The sequence below is a fragment of the Rhea pennata genome, unplaced genomic scaffold (assembly GCF_028389875.1).
Source record: "Rhea pennata isolate bPtePen1 unplaced genomic scaffold, bPtePen1.pri scaffold_32, whole genome shotgun sequence".
NCBI classification, from domain to species: domain Eukaryota; kingdom Metazoa; phylum Chordata; class Aves; order Rheiformes; family Rheidae; genus Rhea; species Rhea pennata.
The window spans coordinates 3,984,249-4,003,355 of record NW_026907679.1 but is presented as its reverse complement, the minus strand read 5'-3'; the positions used below and the strand labels follow the sequence as shown (position 1 = coordinate 4,003,355).

The 19,107-nt window shown below is 55.1% G+C and overlaps 1 protein-coding gene across 1 annotated transcript in view; it reads right to left on the bottom strand.

Moving 5' to 3' along the window:
• Window positions 1-1,207: 1,207 nt before the first annotated feature.
• Window positions 1,208-19,107, bottom strand: part of LOC134154595 (adenylate cyclase type 10-like) — a 43,425-nt gene continuing 25,525 nt past the window's right edge. Inside the window, exons 25-43 of the mRNA XM_062601271.1 lie at window positions 18,555-18,747; window positions 18,139-18,225; window positions 17,423-17,706; window positions 16,701-16,837; window positions 14,856-14,981; window positions 13,638-13,892; window positions 12,577-12,921; window positions 12,041-12,092; window positions 10,827-11,049; window positions 10,307-10,414; window positions 9,760-9,938; window positions 9,059-9,215; window positions 8,370-8,574; window positions 8,136-8,199; window positions 7,850-7,965; window positions 6,825-6,942; window positions 5,688-5,883; window positions 4,991-5,179; window positions 1,208-1,246 (exon numbers count right to left, since the gene is read on the bottom strand). Coding sequence (XP_062457255.1) covers window positions 1,208-1,246; window positions 4,991-5,179; window positions 5,688-5,883; window positions 6,825-6,942; window positions 7,850-7,965; window positions 8,136-8,199; window positions 8,370-8,574; window positions 9,059-9,215; window positions 9,760-9,938; window positions 10,307-10,414; window positions 10,827-11,049; window positions 12,041-12,092; window positions 12,577-12,921; window positions 13,638-13,892; window positions 14,856-14,981; window positions 16,701-16,837; window positions 17,423-17,706; window positions 18,139-18,225; window positions 18,555-18,747 — 3,073 coding nt within the window. The remainder of the gene's footprint in view (window positions 1,247-4,990; window positions 5,180-5,687; window positions 5,884-6,824; window positions 6,943-7,849; window positions 7,966-8,135; window positions 8,200-8,369; window positions 8,575-9,058; window positions 9,216-9,759; window positions 9,939-10,306; window positions 10,415-10,826; window positions 11,050-12,040; window positions 12,093-12,576; window positions 12,922-13,637; window positions 13,893-14,855; window positions 14,982-16,700; window positions 16,838-17,422; window positions 17,707-18,138; window positions 18,226-18,554; window positions 18,748-19,107) is intronic.

The window sequence follows — 19,107 nt, the reverse complement described above, 5'->3', positions numbered from 1 at the left end:
TTGGTGCATGGCTGAATGGGACAGGGAATCTGGTAACAGCAGATGCAGATAGGTCTGGGGAACTCCAGGCCTTTGCTTCAGTCTCCACCAACGAGGTCTGCCAGGCCACGGTGCCTGGAGTCAGGACTCCTGAGGAGAAAAACAACTAGCAGTACTTAAGGCTTGAGTCAGAAATTACTTGAAAGACCAGAAATGTATGGGATTGGATGGGCTGTAACTGAGGATGCTGAGAGCTGGCACTATCTTGCAAGGTCTCTCTTTATCTTCTTTAGGAGGTTATGGGGATAGGGGAGGTGCCAATGACTTCAGAAAGGCAAGTGTCACATTTAAAAAAAGGCCGTAAGGATACCTGGGGAACTACAGACTGTTCAGCTTTGCATTGATGAAGAGAATGTCCTGGAACAATGTCATGTTCTCTCTGACCACATTTCTGGGTAAACGAAGGAGAAAAGGGGGAAAGGGAACAGTCTGCATGGATTTCCCGAGCATAAATCATGCTTCACCAGCCTGATGGCCTTCTATGTTAACAGAATTGTATTTGTGCATGAAGAGAGAACACTGAATGCCAGATTCCTTGACTTTAGGGAGGCTTTTGACATTTTATCCCCTAGTACAAGTTAGGACTTCATGGTCTGAATGGGTGGATAAACAAATGGTCAAAGAACTGGTCGCATGACTGGTCTCAGAGGGCAGTGGTGAAGGGGTAGTATCTCCTTCCGGGAGAGACCTGTCCTTTTTAAACCTTTATGAATGGCCTGGAAGGAGCAACTTTCATCACATTCATAGGTGACTCCAAACTGGGTGAGGGGCACCAGTCTTATGCTGGAGGCCTGCCACTGAGAGGGCCCAGGACAGGCAGGAGGAATGGGCTGTCAGGAATCTCATGAAACCCAGCAGGAGAAATGCCAGGTCCTTGTACCTGGGCCACACCAACACCCTGCAGAGATACAGGCTGGAGACTGAGTAGACATGGAGCAGATCTTTGAAAAAGGACACGAGAATTCTGGCAGAGAGAAGGCAAAATATGAATCAGTCATGTGGCCAGGCAGAAAGAAGACCAACAGTATCCTGGGCTGTACAAACAGGAGTGCCTCCAGCAGGTCAATGGAGGAGATTATCCCTTTCTGCTCAGTACTTGTTATACAATTTGTACAATACTGTGCCCAGTTTTTGGCCCCCAGTAGGAGGTCCTTGTATGAGGATGATGTCAAGAAGATGCAGCCACGCTTTTCATTATGGTGACAATCTGAAGGTTGAGACAATAGCCGTATGTTGAAGCCCAAGAGGAACAGACTAGAGGGATTGAAAAGTTTTTCCCCTGACAGGATGGTCAAGCATTGGCATGTGTGGCCCAGAGGAGCTCTACTGTCTCCATCTCTGCAGGCTTTCAAGACTGGATCAAGTGCTCGGCAACCTCCTCTGAACCCATAGCTGAGGTGCTCACCTGAGGTGAGCACAACATTGGGTTAGAGGTTTCCTGAGGTCCTGTGCAGCTTAAAAGAATCCCTTCCACCAAGGGTCTTCTTTAGTCAGTGTTAAGGAGAGCACTCAGCTCTCCTTGACTATAGAAGTAACTCAGAGAGAAGCAGGCTCAGATCAACTAGCTTTGTGGTCCTGCTCCAGTCGGGGATGTTCTGACACAAGGCTACTTGGCAGGTATTCAGGCCTCCCTGAACTGCCCTGAACTGATCACTCCTTTCCTTAACTTTTTTTCCCTGCTTTTCTCTCCTACCGTCCTCATACTTTCCCATACAAACACCTCTTTTAGCCCTTCTTTCCCTTTAGGCCCTGACTGTGCTTCCTTAGTACCTTCATTTCCCGTTTCTGAGATTATTGCTCTTGTAATTCCTACTTTGGTAAGGAGGTCCCTTAAACTAGTACCTCCTTTTATCACTTCTACCATCCTGCAATTCCTTGCGCTCTTGAGTTGTTAGAGGCACCCCATCTCATGCACTTTGCGTGAGCACATACACACTAAGAGCTGACACAAAGGAGCTTCAGGCAGAGGGATGTGAGAAACTTGGGGATTCTGCCAACAGAAACCTTATGAAGTTTTACAAGGAGAAGAGCAAGTCGTGCACCTGGGGAAGAGGAATCCCATGCATCAGAACACCTTGGGACCTTGTTGTCCCAAAATCTGGGTTCTGTTACCCGGTGTACAAGCAACCAGTAGACACACAGGGTCGAGATACTTGTTTCTTTCATTTCTGCACAGAGATGGGTGCTCGGTGGTAAATCCACAAAGCTAGCACACCTTCTCCCCCTCTCATTCTTCATTTATACACACTTTTCAGGGAGTACTTTATACAAATCTTTCTATTGGTTACAATTTCACTACCTCAGGTAATCATCCAGCACTTGCGCTTTCACATTCTTGTTAATTAGCATAGGAAGCGAAGAAGAGGCGGGAACATCATTCTCATGTCATTTCCATCTCATTATTCATTTAGGGGTGTGAAGTTTAATATGTTAATAAGCCTTAATGAACCTAAGGTCACTCCTGGGTTTTTCTGCTGTTTTTGTCTTACCTGCCCCTCGCAATCTTCAAAGCACTGTGGTTTCATCAAGGTTATTTAGCCGGAGCTGGTTATCCTTTGCAGTACTGTTTTTCTCTCTCCGTTGTCCTTGAGTCTTGTTAACTATTTGCAAGGTTTTTTTCTCGCAGTATTTCTCTACCACCACCTGCTGTTACTGCAAATTCACTCCAAGGTCAACAGCACAGACACAAAGGACTTTGGCCCCTTCTCTGCTGGAGCCCCCCTGCCCCCTCTCACAACTGCTTGATTTTGCCTGTCTTCACAGCATTTCCTGATTCTCTCTGCAGTCGACTCTGAGGATTTCTTCTGCTACTCAAGACCTGTGGCAACAGTCTGGGAGCTGATGAGTCAGCAGGTGTCACAGCTTGCAGGCAAGAGTGGGCCTCCTGGATAGCACAGCCCCGATCCCAGCAGCATGCGCTGGTGCCTCCCACCAGTGGGCAACCTCTGGGGCGCCTGCGGCTTGAGGCACCACACTGCAGGGCTGTGATGGAATGGAGTGATGAGAGATGAGATGGCACTGCAGAAACTCTCACTGCTGGTAGCACAGTGGGGAACTGAGTGATGGAAAGGAAACCAAGGCAGTTGTAGGCAAGACTGAATCCTGACTGGATCAACAGATGATTGGGCTTGCAATTGGTTTAAGCTGTGACTTCTGGGGAGAACAACAGTGCGAACTATGAAAGATTAATGCCACCCCCCAAGGTGTGGACCCTGCTCTGGGCAGTGGGACTTCCCCCAAGATTCCACCCAGTGAGAAGTGGATGCCCGCACCGCGATTCCCCCATGACCGATGGGGCATCTTAATTCAACTGACTGGGAACAGGAAATTTGTCCTTTGGCTTCCATTGGGTCTGCAATCATGTATGTGGGATGCTTCACTTATATTTCTTTATTAATCATGGACTACTGCGGCAGCAAGGTACTCCCCAATTAAGGGAGGGTCCTGTGGCAGCTTACACGGAGTTTATACAGGATGCCTTTATCCAGAGAATGTTACTTTTTTTAAAAAAAATAACAATACCTACCATTTCATTAGTCAGGGACACGAGTACACAATACTCTTACCAACTTCCCTACTTTGGTTGCTGTAAACTATGTCTTTATTTTAAAATGTTCTCTCTGCCAAGGACCTAACATCTGTGTCTTCTTAAGAAACACCTGCTGCAGGACATGAGTTCCACCAAGGACATGCATTTTGCTCTACTAACTCATCACAAAGGTATAACCCTAGACATCCCCTTGTGCATAAGGCCTGCAGAGAGAACAGAAGTTGCATTGTGCCTACAGCCCCAATCCCGTGGGGCTGCAGCAAGGAGAAACTCCAACAGGAGAACCAAACTGGCAGAGAGCTGGGCAGAGACAGGCCTGAAATGGCCCGATGCATTACCTCTACCCAGGAGAACGGATACTACTTGGGAACTACTATAGAACTATAGGAATTAACTAACCCCCCAGAGCTTTACCTTCTCTGGAGCGCTTTGTGCCTTATTTATCCTATTCCTCACTTGATGGAAGCCTAAATGCTAAGCTCTTCAGAATGCTCAGACTGTTTTGTTTTTTGGTTTTTGTTTTGAGTATTGACCTTAGTAATTGTGTAGGTGTTGGTTCAGTTTGACTCAGGTTGTGCAAACATTGTTGTGGGAAAGGAGAGAACGAGGCAGAATACAAGCAGGGGGCCGAAGAATGATGCTGAGCATATTAAAGGAAGAAGGAAAGGAAGAAGTGCTTGGACTAGCAGTGTCAGAATTTAATTCCTGGAGAAGAATCCTCCCTTTGCAGTGCTGGCAGCTTCAGCAGGTACCTGGAGCTACCGACCTCTGGCTTTGCTTGGTTCAGGTGGGGAAAATGTGGGGCTGTCTTCAGCCACAAATCTCCCAGGGGGCCTTTTCCAGTGAACCAGCACTCCTAAAGGAAGGGGGGGGGGGGAAAAAAGGCACAGTGAGAGCTGAGAAGAGCACGTGACCTCCAGAGCCATGACTTCTGCCTGGGAAGGCAACTAAGGCCTCTCTCAGCAACTTGTTCCACCCATCAGCCAATGAGCCATGCTGCCAAAACCCCTCAGCGAGCAGAAGGAGAGGCAAGGCCAATTCAGACTCAGCACACGTTGACCCTGGCCTCCCAGAGCTCCCTTAAGGAGCAGGGAAAGATTCCACTTCACCACCACTCTGCCAAGCAGAGATGCTGCAAAGGAGCAGCTGCAGGGCATACTGCTTCCTCACGTACCAGTCCAGCCCCACTAGGCAGAGAGAGATCACAGCTGTCTCTACCTTCCTCTTGAGCAGGGCTAAGAGCACCTACCAGCTCTCACAGGACTTTGAGCACATGCCCCTGAAGCTCTCGGGGGGCTCTGTCCGGGGCTGCCTGCCACAGTACAGTGTGGCCCACCTTCTGCTACAGCAGGCTCAACTTCTGCCCAGGAAGCAACTCAAAGGCACAGGTGAGCAACTTACAGTGCTCATCTCCAGCCAAGTCTTCTCCAGCAGGTTGCCATGGTCTTCACAGGCTTGCAGGCCCTGGTTGAGGCACAGCAGGCTCTGCTCTTCATTCCCCAGCATCAGGAAAATGTAGGCTTTCAGGTGGTAGACTCTGGGGTAGAAGACGGGGCTTGTGGAGCACCGAGAGAAAACCTCTTTGGCAAGCTGCCGAGAAAACAACAGAGAGGTACATCAGGACAAGTCAGAGAGCCCAGCGATGGCTTGGCACAGAGAAGGGCGTCAAATCCCCAAAGAGAAAAACCAGCCACAAAGAAAGGAGGAGTGCACAGCTAGCAAGGCTGAGGTACCACACAAATCTCTCCTGAGCCCTAACACCTCCCATGGAGCAGGCATTTCAGCAGGGCTCACTAGCTCATGGCTGAGCAAGGCTCTTCTCCTCTCCTGTTTGGGCCAAGCAGTCCCACAAGGGAATTCTCACATGCTCAGGAAGACTGCCTTCACCCGACTGCCTTCTCGTCCCCCTCTTGCTGACACCTCTGTTACAGGAGTCTTTAGCCATGTTGCTCCCTAAGCCGCTACCCTCTGGCACTACCCTGACTCCATCCTGTCGTGGCTGCTTCTACCTGCACAGGTCAACCCACTGCTGCTAGCAACACAGCTTTCCCCAGAGGGCCCTTGCAGCATGCCCCTCCCCTTCCTCCGCATCCCTCACCCTTAGAGCCCTGCGGCAGCTCTCACGGGCCCTCCACGAGCCGTGCTCCATGTCCTTTTTCAGCACCAGGCTATGGCACTCCAGGAGCCGGCTGCACACTTGGCTGGCCACAAGGCAGGTGCCAGTGCTCTTCAGCAGCCTCCTGGCCTTTTCAAAGGGCTTCTGGAAGTTGTCCCACTGCCCAAGCCTTGCAAACCTACATTGTCCAGAGGAAAAAAGGAAACACAGACAAACACACACTCAGGCACATTTTGTAGAGATGAGCAAGTAACCAAGAGGTCTCCTAGACCATAGGCTCCAGCCCCAACCTGGCTTCTAGAGGCATTGCATCCTCTAGGACAAGGAAGCTACTGGGGGCACACCTGGGGGCTGGGGGCTGAAATGCAGCGTGTTGTAGCTGCTCCTGATAAGCATCCCTGAGAGCACTGTATTGCAATCAGGCAGCAGTAGCTCAATTCCTTCTCTCCCGCATGAACTTGATGTTCTCGTCTCCCTGCTACATCACAGCTGAGCAGGAATCTACTGCTGTCCCTCCCGACAGGGTCCTCTCCGCTCCCCTTCCCTCCAGTTTGCTTGACCTCTTTATAAACGTGTGCACATGCGGGTCTGTTTGTGAGCCAGCAGCACTCAGCACTCCCCCACAGTGATGAGCGAGACCACAGGGAAACTGCAAGGACTGGAACCCAGTCCCTTGTAGGCACCCAGGAGACACAAGCCATGCTAGGCAGGAGACTGGGACAATGGCTGCCTTCTCCCACAAACACAGCGTTGCTCCAGGCCCTCGTGCCCTCCCCGAGCCAAGCTCTTGCACTTAGGCAGCATTCAGCCTGCATCGCTTTCCTGCGCTGAGAGAGAGCCACACCAGTCCCCCCCCCAACATTCAAGGGGAAAAGGAAGGCTGTGGCTGAATGCCGCCAAGGCATCCTTCCCTGGCAGGGCTCCACAGCAGCACAACCTGGGGCTCCTTGCCACCTTGCTCATCCTGCGTGGCCCCCCGGCCCCTTTCACCACCGTGCTCCAGAAGCAGCCGCCTTGGTGGACATGGGATGGGGGCATGTGATGAACGCAGAGCTCCCCCTTTCCCGGCCACAACCACTGCCTGGGCCTCTCCCCACTCAAAGCAAGTCTCCAACTTACCAAAGAGCCAGGGACGAATACAGTCCAAGCAGGATGCTGCTCTGCGCCTGGAGAAGGCAGTTGGCTTCGTTCTGCTCCACGAACCTCCTGCACTCTTCAAAGGACTTATACTGCCACCCTGCAATACAAATGTCTCTCAGAGAAGCAGCGAAGCAGCACCTCCCTCCCTGGCCTCACCGTGCCTCAGGCATTCAGAGCAGCAGAAAGCTCCAGCACAGGCGACAAAGTTCTTGGCAGGCAAAGCACTCACAGAGCAACAAACCTCACAGGAAGCAGGCAAGGGCTGCACTTCTACCCTAGCTCCTCAGGGCTGCTCAAGTGCACGGAACTGCCCTTGAACGCAAGGGCAGAGAACATCAGGAAGGAAACAAGAGAACTCCCAACTCCCCTGACACCACGTCTTGCCCTTGAGAAATCTGCAGCTTTCTAGCACTGCACAAAGGCACGCTGCCACTGAGCAGCAAGGACAGCGACCCCAGAGCACAGGCTCTTAGGTGCCTCCTGCTCAGGCACATGCCAGCGCTGCTAGCCCTGCTTCCTGGGGAGCCAGAGCAGAGTGAGGCGGAGAAGAGCTTTCAGAAGGGGCAATCTCAAAACACAGCTAGGAAAGAGCATAACTAAAAGCACTGTCAGATTACTCTTGGCTCCCATGTTAGAAACGCAAAAGGGAAAAAAAATAACGAGGATGCAGGCGAGGAGAGAAATGCGCACAGCGGAAAGCTCTGTGGAGGAAATATAAGGATTGCTGGAGGCTCTGGGGTCATTGTTCTACCAGGAGAAAAACTGCCTTGGCCAGCACAACTGTTTCCGTGTTTCCAGAGGACAGGGAGACCTGGCAGAACTCTTGTATTGTCTACTCCAGTCTCTAGAAGTCTTGTATTGACGGTGCACTTCTGCTTGTGCTGGGAGGGCTCTGCCTGTTTACACCTTGCACAAAGCCCCCAGCTCTGGCCCACAGCTCCAGGGGGGCAGCCTTGCCTGCCCAGCAAACAGGCTCTCGGGGGCCCTCCTCACTGAGCACTTACCAGCATCAAGCAAGAGGTCTAAGCAGCAGCAGAAGAAGCATGCCTGCCCAACGATCTCATCTGCTCCAGACACCTGCTTCTCTAGCCTGCACAGCACTGCCTCACATTCCGGGTACCTGGGCAGGAACACAACGAGCCTCCAGGGAGCCTCTCCACGGGCTGGGAGCCCAGGCAGCACCTCCAGACACTTCACACTCCCCTTCCCAGCACCTCTCTCTCCCTCGTTTTCCCTTCTTTGCTCTTCCTCCCAACTCCATCCCACTTTCTCCATCAGGCCTGTTCTCACCCAAAGGTCCCTGACCCCTGACACTGCGCAACCTCCACTCTCTCCAGCACCGTGATTACCTCATCTGCAGAAAGAGTGCCGTGAAGAGGGTCCTGAGAACCACGCAGCCCAGGTCAGGCTTCTGCAGCTCCATGCAGAGCCTCTCAGCACGATAGCCTGGGAAGAGGACAAGCAGACTTGCACCGGCTCTCTCGGCAGAGATGCCCTCTTGCAGGCGATGGGGGCAGTACCTACCTACGTCGACGGACAGAGGCAGATTTCCCAGGCTGAGGGTCAGATGGGACAGGGCCTGGGCAAAGCTGGCTGTGTTTAATACCCCTCCTCCAAAGAGCTGCACCTCAGCGCTAAGCTGCATGGCCGCCCGCCCGTATTGCAGCCACTCTTCCCGGCAGCCCAGGTTCTGGCAGCACAGCGCATATTCCAGGTAGGACAAGAGGACCTAGAAGGGTCCAAACACGACAATGCACACGACTGTCTCTCCAGGGCAATTCCCTGGCCTGGAGGGGACAGGCCACAACCCAGCTGCCAGCTTCTCTCTTCTCTTCCACTCTCACAGCGCGCACCCATACGACCAACTCTTCTTCCTACTGCCACTGCTAACTGCAGCCGTGCCAAGACAGGGGCCCCCAGCCTTGCACACCAGCATTATCAAGAGCCACGAGGAAACTACAGAATACACACAGTGGTGCTGCCTTAAAGCCAGAACCACCTCCATGCTCACAATTAGGAAACTAATCCAACGCGAGGGACTACCAAAAGCAGCAGCAACCCACACCCTCTGGAAGTTCATCCAGAAAAGGGCAGGCACACGTCCATCTTTGGGCTCTTCTTGCCGGGGGCAGGCCCTGCTGGTACTCTTGCCAGGCCAGGGAAAAGGAGCCGTGTCAGGGACGGGTCTGCTGCTGCAGAGAGAAGGCACTCACGTGACTCGCATCCTCGGACTCCTCGGCCGTGTTCACCTTCATGAGTGCTGCCAGGCGGGAGAGCCTCCGACTGCCGGCGGCGCTCTCCAGGCTGAAGAGCTGCCGCAGTAAGGACAGGCAGTGGCTTTGCCGGAACAGCCAGGGGAGCCTCTGCCTCCTGCCACACAAGGGAAACTGCTGGGCCACAGCCACGAGGCGCACTGTGCCAAGTCCCACGGGGCAGGGGAAGCAGGGGGATGGAGGAGACGGCTGCACCTCCTTGCAGAGGGGCAGCTGACGCAGGCACGGCCGCAGCGATACAAGTGGCAGAACCAAGGAGTACCACCCAGGAAACGTGACTGCTAAAGATGGTGTCTTGGCACTACAGCCTTGGCAGGCCAAGCAAAGCTGGCCACCGGGAGGAAAAGGGGCCTTGCACGGGAGGCCTGCGCCTGGCTACAGCCTCTGAGCTGCCTCCCTCTCACAGCTCATCTCCGCTTACGCCGACAGGCCCACCTCCTGCTTCTGCCAGCACACTCCCTTCCCCTCTCCACACTCTGCTCCCCACTAACACCTCCCTGCTCTCACCAACACCATCTCCCATGCCAGCACCCCAGTAGCTGCCCAATACAACCCACAGCTGCTCCACCCATTAGCCTCCAGCTCCCTCAGCAGCTTTCCCTCTGCCTAGAAGAGCCTTTGCTTTCCCTTCTGCGTCTTACCCTGCCTCCTGAGGAACGGAGGAGTCTCTGTTCTTCTTGTGAGAGGCATGCTCTGACTTCTCCAGCACAAGCTGCAAGGCGGCGCCAGTGGAGGTCGTGGGGAATTTCCTCTTCAGCAGGCTCAATGCCTTCCTGATCATTGTCTTCGCCAGCTCCGTTTGTCCCATATGGTAGCAGACCTGCACAGCAGAAGGACTTTGAAGGCAGTCCCGTTCGGCACAAAGCTCATCCCCAGTGCATCAAGCAGCCCCAGGCACAGCTGGGAATCCCGAGCCTCCCAGCTACTGGGAACGCTAAGAACAAGGATACTGGGAAGGCTCCCAAAGGGCTCCGATTCAGCACATAACCAATTGCATGTCTCTGGCGGAATCAAGGCCAGGACCTCAGCTGGTTTGGGCCAGGGGGCAAAGGGGCCCCAGGAAAGCAGGCTGAGAGCAGTTGCAGTGAGGTGGGCCAGGGAGAGCCTGCCCCACCCCACCCTACCCCACAGGAAAGCATTCAACTCCACCCACCGGGGGAGCCCACCAAAACCACCCTGTCACCTTACCTCTCCTTTGAGGCTCAGCAAAGTGGCTTCTTCAAAGCAAGCAAGCGAGTTTCCCTTCTTAGCCACCAAGGTCCTCAGCACTTCTGCTTTCTTCAGGTTCCGGAAGGCCTTTGAACAAGCACACAGAGAGCAGCTGAGCATCGCTGCCAAGCCTGTCCCCAGCCCCAGCACTCCCAGGTGCCTCCAGCATCTTGCTGAGGAGGCCTGCACCTGCCCCTGGTGATGCCCACCCAAGCACAGTCATGCTGCCTTTCACACCACGTGCACAAGCACTCCTTTGCACCACCTCCTGGGAGGTGCACCTTGCACCAAGGGGCTGCTTCACAGCCCTGTCTCTCTTGCCACAGGAGAGGCAAACAGGAGGCAAACGCTGGGTCTCCCTCCCACCAATTCATCCCCGAGTCCCCACAAAGGCAGGCCCCCAGGCAGGCCCTGTTGCAGTGGGGAAATGGGCTTGCCCAGGGCAAGGCACTTGAGAGGACTCCACGGGCAGTGGGCTCTGGCAAGCACGGCAACTCACCAGGTAGTTGTCGGAGACGTGCAAGTAGGCAGCCGCACCCTCCAGCAGATAATAAAAGGCTCTGGCGTCATTGCCCACTGCCATGTAGTGCTGAGCCAAGGGCACAAGCACCAAGTCCACAATGGCCTTGCAGCTGCAGGAACACTCCACACCCTGCGTCCAGTGGGTCTTGCTGGGCACCTTGGGCATCCATTCGGTCTTAGCCCGAAACCGCTTTGCCGCTCTGGAGACAAGATCACGGAGAAAGAAGACACCAAAGCACACACCAGCATCACCAACACCGCTCCTTCAGCCTACGTTAAAGACACGTTCTAGCACAGCACGATACCACATGCATGAAGGCACCGCACGGGAGCCGTGGGTTGCACAGCCTTCCCAGGCGTGCCGAGGGAGCTCGCTCAGTCCTTCTTTCTACCCCACACAACAGTGACCTGCACCCAGAGTTCCCTAGGCCCTCCCAGCTTACAGCTGACACCACTGACTCCGGAGGAGGCTGCAGCCCCCCATCATTGCTATGACTTCCCCCTGTGCTCCTTCCTCCCTTCTGCTCTCACCTTCTCTCCTCCCTCAAGACCTTTGGCTCTCCCCGCATGGCAAGAAAAGCCAGGACAACTCACTCACACAGCATACTTTGGCAAGATTTGTTCCCTGACATTGCGGGCACATTGACCAGTATATGCTGGGCACTCTGAGGAGCCCTGGGGCCCCAGAGCACAGGCACAGTGGACTCAGGCAGGGCAGAACCGGCATGAGAAGCAACAGCTCCCCTTTTCAGCAATGGCAAGCCATTCCATTGGCCACAGCTGTAACAAAGCGGCAGGAGCACCGGTCCTGTTGGCGCCTTTGCTGCCCCTGCTCTGGAGGAGCACTGCTCTTTTAGGCAGGCAGAGAGACCAGCTGGCATTTCTGTCCCCTTCCACAAGCCACCCTGCCTCCAGGGGCTGCTTTGCCCCTGCACAGCTTGCAACACTGCTCTCTAACAGCTAGAAAGCTGGGGCTGCTCCACTCCAAACCACCATCAGCACTGGGATCCCACCGGCTTCCCCAAAGATACGCATCCCCATGGCCATCTCAACCCAGCTGCCTCTCACAGGCCTGCTCTTGCCAATGCTAGACTCACAACGGGCAGCCCAAGCTGGCAACCCCGCTTATCTCCTCTGCACACCCTCACCCCACTGCCCCCAAAAATCATCTTCAAAACCTTGGCTCCTCACCGAAAAATCTCCTCCAAGAAGCTCTTCTCTTTTGGTACACCACTTGAAGCATCTGCAAAGAAAGCATGGCATTAAACACCTCCTCACTGCACATGCCGTAGAGCTGCTTCTTGCAATTCTGTAGCACCAAGGGAGGAAGAGCAGAGCCAAAGGCACTGGCGGCAGCTCCCACTCCACCTCCTTCCCTGACATCTGCCTTCACTGTGGGGCTCAACTCCAGACTTAACCCAGCTTCAACAAGTGTACTAGACACACTAGCTAATACACCTCAGCCTGCTGAGCCACGCGTGCACCTCTGCCAGGAGATGGGCTGCCCTCCCGTAATTCTGGGAAAATGCAGGTGGACACACAAGGGGAGAAAGGCGCTACGCTGTGGACACATCATCGCTCTCATTGTGGAGCTGTGCTCAGTGGAGAAATGAACTAGTCCTACAACAGTATCCGCCTTGCACTGGAAGCATCCCCACGCTTGCGTGAAACAAGTGTGCGGTAGGAGTGGGCAGGACCCAGGCTCCAGAGCAGGGCACACAGCATACCCGTAGAGGCGGGGAGCTCGTCCGACTTCATCTCCTCGCTGGTCGCCAGGGAGGCCTCCCAGTTGCGCCAGGAGCAGTTGCTGCCATGCTCTTCACAGCTCTCGGCCTCCTGCGTGCTGCCCAGGACCAAGCGGTGGAAGGCAACAAAGTCGCCTCCCCCGCAGCACTGGCACTTGTGCGCGTGCCTCTCCAGGAAGGCCGCACACTTGTGGTGCAGGGCCACCCTCTGTCCCTTCGGCCACAGCTCGTACGCAGCCTCCTGCAGCAGCGGGGCGCAAAAGGCCAGCACGCCAGACTCCAGCCTCGCCCTCTGCTTGCTCTCCTCCATGGATGACTTCTGCGCATCTGAAAGGCAATGGGGCTTCCCATCAGCCAGAGCTGGGGCCAGAGCTGGGGCCAGAGCTCAGGCAAGCCATAGCTGCACCATGAAAGACAGGCCTTGGCGTGGGCCCTTGGCAGGAAACCAGCGCTCCTGCACTCAGAGCCTCTGGGCCAGACAGCAAAAGGGCCCACCTTGCCTTCCTCACACTAGCACGGCCAGCGCAACAGGCTGCTGGGCTGCTCTCCCTGCCAACAGGCTGTGCAGCTGCGCTCAGGCGGCAGCTGGGGATGCTGCCAGCCGCAGAAGCAAGACACAGCCAGCTCTTTCTGCCCACTCTGCAAGACACTCCCAGCCTCCCACGCTCCCCCGGCGCTAGGGGACAATAAAGATCAACGCACACTAAATCCCTCATCTGCACACAGCGGGAGGCGGGGTCAGCAGGTCTGGGCTTTCGTACTCCCTCTCCTACATGGGCTATGAGCTGCGCTTGCAGGCAGGGCAGCAGAGGGACTCGCAGCACCTCACTGCAATATTGCCCTCCAGCACAAAGCACAAAGCACAGGCTCCTCGGAAATGGACTTGTCAGAGCTTTTAACAACCCATCCTTAACTCCCCGGGGTGCCATGAGCATTACACACCTCCTCCGGGCAGGGAGCATTCTCTGGGGAGCCCCACCAGGGACACAGACAGCGGCAGCAGCAGCCTGCAGTGCTCCCAGGCTCCCCTTACCACCTCTTACCGCTCTCCTCCTCCAGAGAGGTGCCCGACCCCTCGGTGGGAACACTGCTCTCTTCTGCCCCCTTGGCAGCATTCAGCCACTTGAGGATGTTGCATCTCACCAGGGCATTCAGCGCCTTGTTCAGCTTGGCCCTGCTCCACCCGGGAAGGATGTGGAACAGCAGCTCCGTGCTGAACAGCAGCCCTAGGATGGCTGCACACTTCAGAACCATCTGCTCCGAGGGCTTCATGCTGTCCAGCTCAGCCAGCGCAATCCCTGCCAAAAGCAAGCCACACGTCTCTCCCTTGCCCACTCCCCACCATCACAGCCTGCATTAGCTGCAACACTTGAGAGGGTCGATTCTTCCCTAGGGACCCAGCCCCTTGGACAACTGCAACCCAGGGCACGTGTCTTCAAGATGCCTCTGCTCCTGCTTGACCCCCAGGAAGCAAGGATGCGGGAAAGCAGAGATGCTCAGACGAACGCTCCCCCACCATGGATGAGCAGGGCAGCATCCAGCACATGCATATGTCCGGGCATGCAGCTTGCCAGCTCTGCGCTCTATTTATGTCCACAGGGCACACAGACAGAGAGCTTTTCCTGCACCGCCGAGGCCAGCTCAGAGCTCCCCACAACCCCGCATTTCCCTTGGTCACACAAGACTTTCCCCTTCTTGGACAAAGCAGCTCCTTCAAGAAGAACACTTGGACACGGGGGACATTTCTGCCACCTGCATTCGGCCAGGGCTCGGCTCGAGGGCAGCCATGCTCATTCACAGCTTCCCATCCAGCACCCCCTCGAAATGGGGCGATTTCTGGGCCAGCCCAGAAAACAACAGGCAAAGAGAGATTCGCAAGACGGATTTGGTTGGGCTTCAGTGCCTTGAGGCCCCCACAAGCAGAAGAAATTACAAACAGAACAATGAGGTGCGAAGCCTAGTTCAAAGCTCAATCGGAGCCATGACAAATATCCCCTGGAAATGCATTTTCTCTTGCTGAGAACAGTCTGCTCCCAATACCTTCCTTTCTCCGCCCCCTGCCCACTCCATCCCACTCAGAGCAGACAACATGCATGTTTCTCTGCGGACAATCCCATGGCACCAAAGCAACCTGCCCAGCTTAGTCCCAGAGGGGAGAGGCTCAACTCTGCAGCACACCGAGGCCCACACTCTCCAGCTCATGCCCTGGCATAGGCACCCAGCACTGCTGCCAGGTGCCGCAGCGCAGCTCAGCCCCTCACCTTTCAATGTAGGGGGAAGTACAGTGTTCTGCAGGGTCACATCCGGCCTCATGGTGCACACCCTGCGGTCCTTCCCTGCGCTGGAGCTCCGTGCTGCTGCAGTGGTTGAAGCCTCCGTCACAGAAGCTGAGCGGCACAAGGGAGCAGGGGAAAGCGATTAGCAAAGGGAGACAATTCATGTCATGACTTCCTGCTTGCAAACACTACAAAATCCACCTCAGCTGGAACAAGGCCTGCCTCAGGTGGCCTGATGCACTTGGCCTGCACCAAACATGCTCGCTAAGATGAGCAAAGCACTTCCCTTGCATACCTTTGTTTCATAGCCCTTCCCTAACATTAGCTGTTGCCAGGCAGTTTCCCCAAACACTCCCAAATCAAAGGCTCCAGACCTCCTGACTGGGGAGGCAACGCCTCAAGACAGAAGGCAGCAGTGTTGCTGTCATCCCAGAGGCAGGCACCTTGCCAGTGCAAATGCAAAATCGGGGGTCACTCAGGGCTGCTGCCAGAGCCGTGGCAAGCTGGTTGGCATTCATCCCTAGGTCGTGTTACCACTGCCGCCTTCACTTAGTAGCACCTTTGGGGGCTTTCACACTTTGGCATTCAAGTTCCCAAGGCCTGTGCCTCGCCTCTGCTGGGTTTGATGTCAGACTTCTTTGCAAGTGACCTTCTTTGCCTTTTGCCCAGGGAAATACATGCACATTCCAATGCCTCTTAAATAACACGCCTACATCGGCTAGAGAGTAGAGTTGTCCAGGGCATCCCAAGAATTTGGGCAGCGACTCAAAGGGCCAGAGAAGGGATTTTCCACAGGTCACACAGCAGCACCTCCAACGTCCCCATGAAAATCCACCCGCGTGGGGCATGCTAGAGGCAGAAGCAGCATGCCCCGCTTTGTGCCTAGCCGGGGTCTTGTGTTTAATCTCTCTCTCTCTTTAGCCAGAGCGTGCCCAAAGCCAGCCTGCGGTCAGGCTGCTCTGCGCCTGCCTGCCCTCGCCCCGCACACGGAGCTTTGTAAGCAGCTGTGCTCAGGGACAGAAATTGCTCTTTCCCACCCCTTCAGGCAGGCTTCAAACTACGCTTTGGCCTATAAGGCAGAGGAGAAGGACAGCAGGGGCTCACAAAAGCCAGAGTCCTCAGACCACCTGCTGATGAAGAAGTTTCTTCTAACCAACAAACACGGTGTGCGGCAGGAACATAAAGTGCACCAATGCCGTATACCCATATAGAGAAGAGCCTGACCCCAGCAGGAGCTCTCCTTGAAGCAGCAGACCAGGCATTGTGGACTCCAGGCATCCATTTGCCTTCCCTTGCCCTCAAGTGTTTTCGCTAACACACTCAACTCTTCAGGCCCTCTGTCTGGTCCTCTAAATGCCTCCCACCCAACATCCCTCAGCTCCCTCCAACCTCAACCCTTCAGCATTCACCCCTAGCAGGCCTTACAGCACCTGGCACCATGTGTCACTGACGGACTCAATCCAGCCCTGTGGCTGTGCACAAGGAACATTCCAGCCACAGGACTCACCACACTGGCCCAGAAGAAGCACCTGTGTTCCTATGAGTTCACGACAATACCAGCACTCATCTGAGTGCAGGCAGCAGCTCTGCTCCTCCTTTGAAATTGGCTGCCATGGCACCCTTACTTGTCCTCTCAAAGACACCAGAACTCCCCTGCCTCGGTTTGGCTGTCCCAGCAGCAAGGCCTGTACAAACCCACACCTGATCCACACCACGATCTCTATGGCTGCAAGAGCTGACAGTGCCAAGTTCACAGGGGAAGCCTCGGGCAAGAATGCGCTGGGGAAAATGCACCACAGCAACTAGGCAATCGACCGCAAAGGTGCTTACTGAAGAGGCTCTCCCACTTGTCCTCTCGTTTCTCATCCTTCCCCAGTGGGTGGAACAAGAGCATGTCATGGCCAAGAAGGTAGCGCAACAGTTCCTCACAGTAATAGGGGATGCCGTAGCTTCTTTGCGTCAGCAACCTGCAAAGGAGCACATCCAGCACTCACTGACACAGGCAAAGGCAGGTCAGGTGGGTGCTGAGCCACTTGGGCAGAGCACAGAAACCAACGTCTTCACCACAGATCCACCTCACTTCTGAAAGGGCCACGACTCCCACGGGCTTTGGGGCCTGAGTCACCCGGAAGATACAGCCTTTGCTGGAATCCTCGGGAAAAGCAGTGCAGATAGAGCCCCAAGCAAGCCTTGTCCTTCGTGTCCCCAACAGCCTAGATGCTTTCCGGCACCAGTGAGAACCTTTGCCCCAGTGAATCACCCCTCAAAGCCTCACCACGCAGACTAATGCCTTTGCCACCCCTGAGCCATGCCAGCGTGCAGGACCACTTCCTTCCTGCCTTCCGGTGCAACACAGGAGGCTGGACACCTCCTGTGCTCTGTGCCTAGGCAGCTGCCCACTCGCAGCTCACGACTGTCAGTATGTCCCACTGGCTAGAGGCACTGGCCCTTCTAGAAGCTCTGCACTGCCTTTTCTAGGGCTTCATTCCCTTTGCCTCTCTGCACAGCTTCAAGCCCTCAGCAAGAGCTCACAGGCCCTGCCTGTGACTTACGTCTCTAGATCCTGGGGCAGGCTGACAACTCCAAGCGCCTGGCAGGCTTTCTGCACTACAGCGGAAGGCTTCAGCTCTCCCAGACGAACACAACTGGTTTTTGGCAGCTTCAGGATGTCTACAGCAGCTTGGCAAAGCCTCTGTCTTCTGCAGTGACTGGCAGTGAAGCTCATCACCATGAGGATTGAGACATCCCTGAGCACGCTCCACATAAGACTCCAGGAGGGAGAGTCGATGCAGTGGGCGTTGTCGATGACAAATACAACGCCATCTTCTTCAACAGTCTGAAACAAACAGCTTGCTCTGGGGGGATTCTGATGGGTTCTCAAGTAGCCTCCATAGCAGCAACTTTGGCCTCTTTCTCTCCCTCTCCAGACAGAGAGGGAGAGAGAGAGACGGAGAGAACGCTCTGAAGCCTCTTTCCTCTCCCCAGCTACTTAGGCATTCAGAATCTTACTGGCTTGCACTTTCTCTGAGACTTTAAGGCCTCTGGTGCAAAGTAGGACAGAAGAAAGAACCTTGTTGCTCCTCCCAAGCACGTTCCCACCAACTTTATGGGAGGAAAGGTATCGGGGCTATGGGCAGGGGTGCTTGGGCTATGAAGGGTAAGGACTCAGGTACATCGTCCTCCCGCCAGCTCCCACCACTCTCCTCCTGAAGCCTCCGCCTGTGGCATTGGTGTCTTTCTCTGACCCCCAAGGGAGAGAAGAGCTCACCTTCTGGAGCACTTTCTTCAAAACCAACTCCAGCTCCATTTGCCTTTGAGTGCCACTCATCTGGGAAACTGCCGTCGAGAGGGGAAACTGCCCAGAAAAGCACAGTCATAGAGAAACAGCCTTCCAGGGCTTGCAGCACACCTACCCACCACACAACACCAACCCAGCAAAATGCCTCTCCTGGCCTCACCATCAGCCCTCTCCCCAACACAGCTGCAAGGAGACAACACAGGTCATCAGCCCCATCTCCAAGCTGCTCTTCAGTGCCTTTTGCCCACCGCGCTCAGGAACAGAAGCCTGCGCTATATGCCCCTGCTCTTCCCTCCAGGCAGCCAAGCGACTCCCCACCAGAGCCTCCAAACTACAAAAGCTCACAAGCAGCCCTTTGCCAGGGCCAGAGAGGGCCTCGCTCTCACCTTAACGAGGAAGACGTCGTTGAGGAGGCAGTAGCTGCTCTCTGCCATCAGCCCTTGGAGCTTTGTCTGCAGCACAAGCTGTCTGGCACTGCACGATTGACATGCCTGCAGGCCCAGGGCCATGGCCAGCACCATACGGAGGGCAGAGTAGACCTGCTTCAGGTTTAGCTCTGTCAGTTCCACGGCCACCACCCTGCCACGCAAAAGCAAAAGAGACCAAGATTCAGAGAGCAACGCAAAGAGCTGCAGACTTCCAAGGCAAAACTGTCAGAGAAGAGGCACGTCATCCAGGGCTGTCTGCAAGGGAGCTCTGGACACACAGCCCCAGACGGATTCTTCTTCCGCACACCTCCAAGTGCTTCACAGAGGGCCAAGCTTTTCCCGCGTCTTACAAGGAAAAGCCACAGAGGGGCAATTGCTGCCAAGCCCCTGGCAGAGCCACCACCACACCCGGTGTCTCCACAGCTCTCAGCACCTCCCCCTGCACAGCAACTTGCCAGCTGAAGAAGCAAGGACTGAGCAAGTTGGGCCTTTGTGTTTGAATGCCACAGCT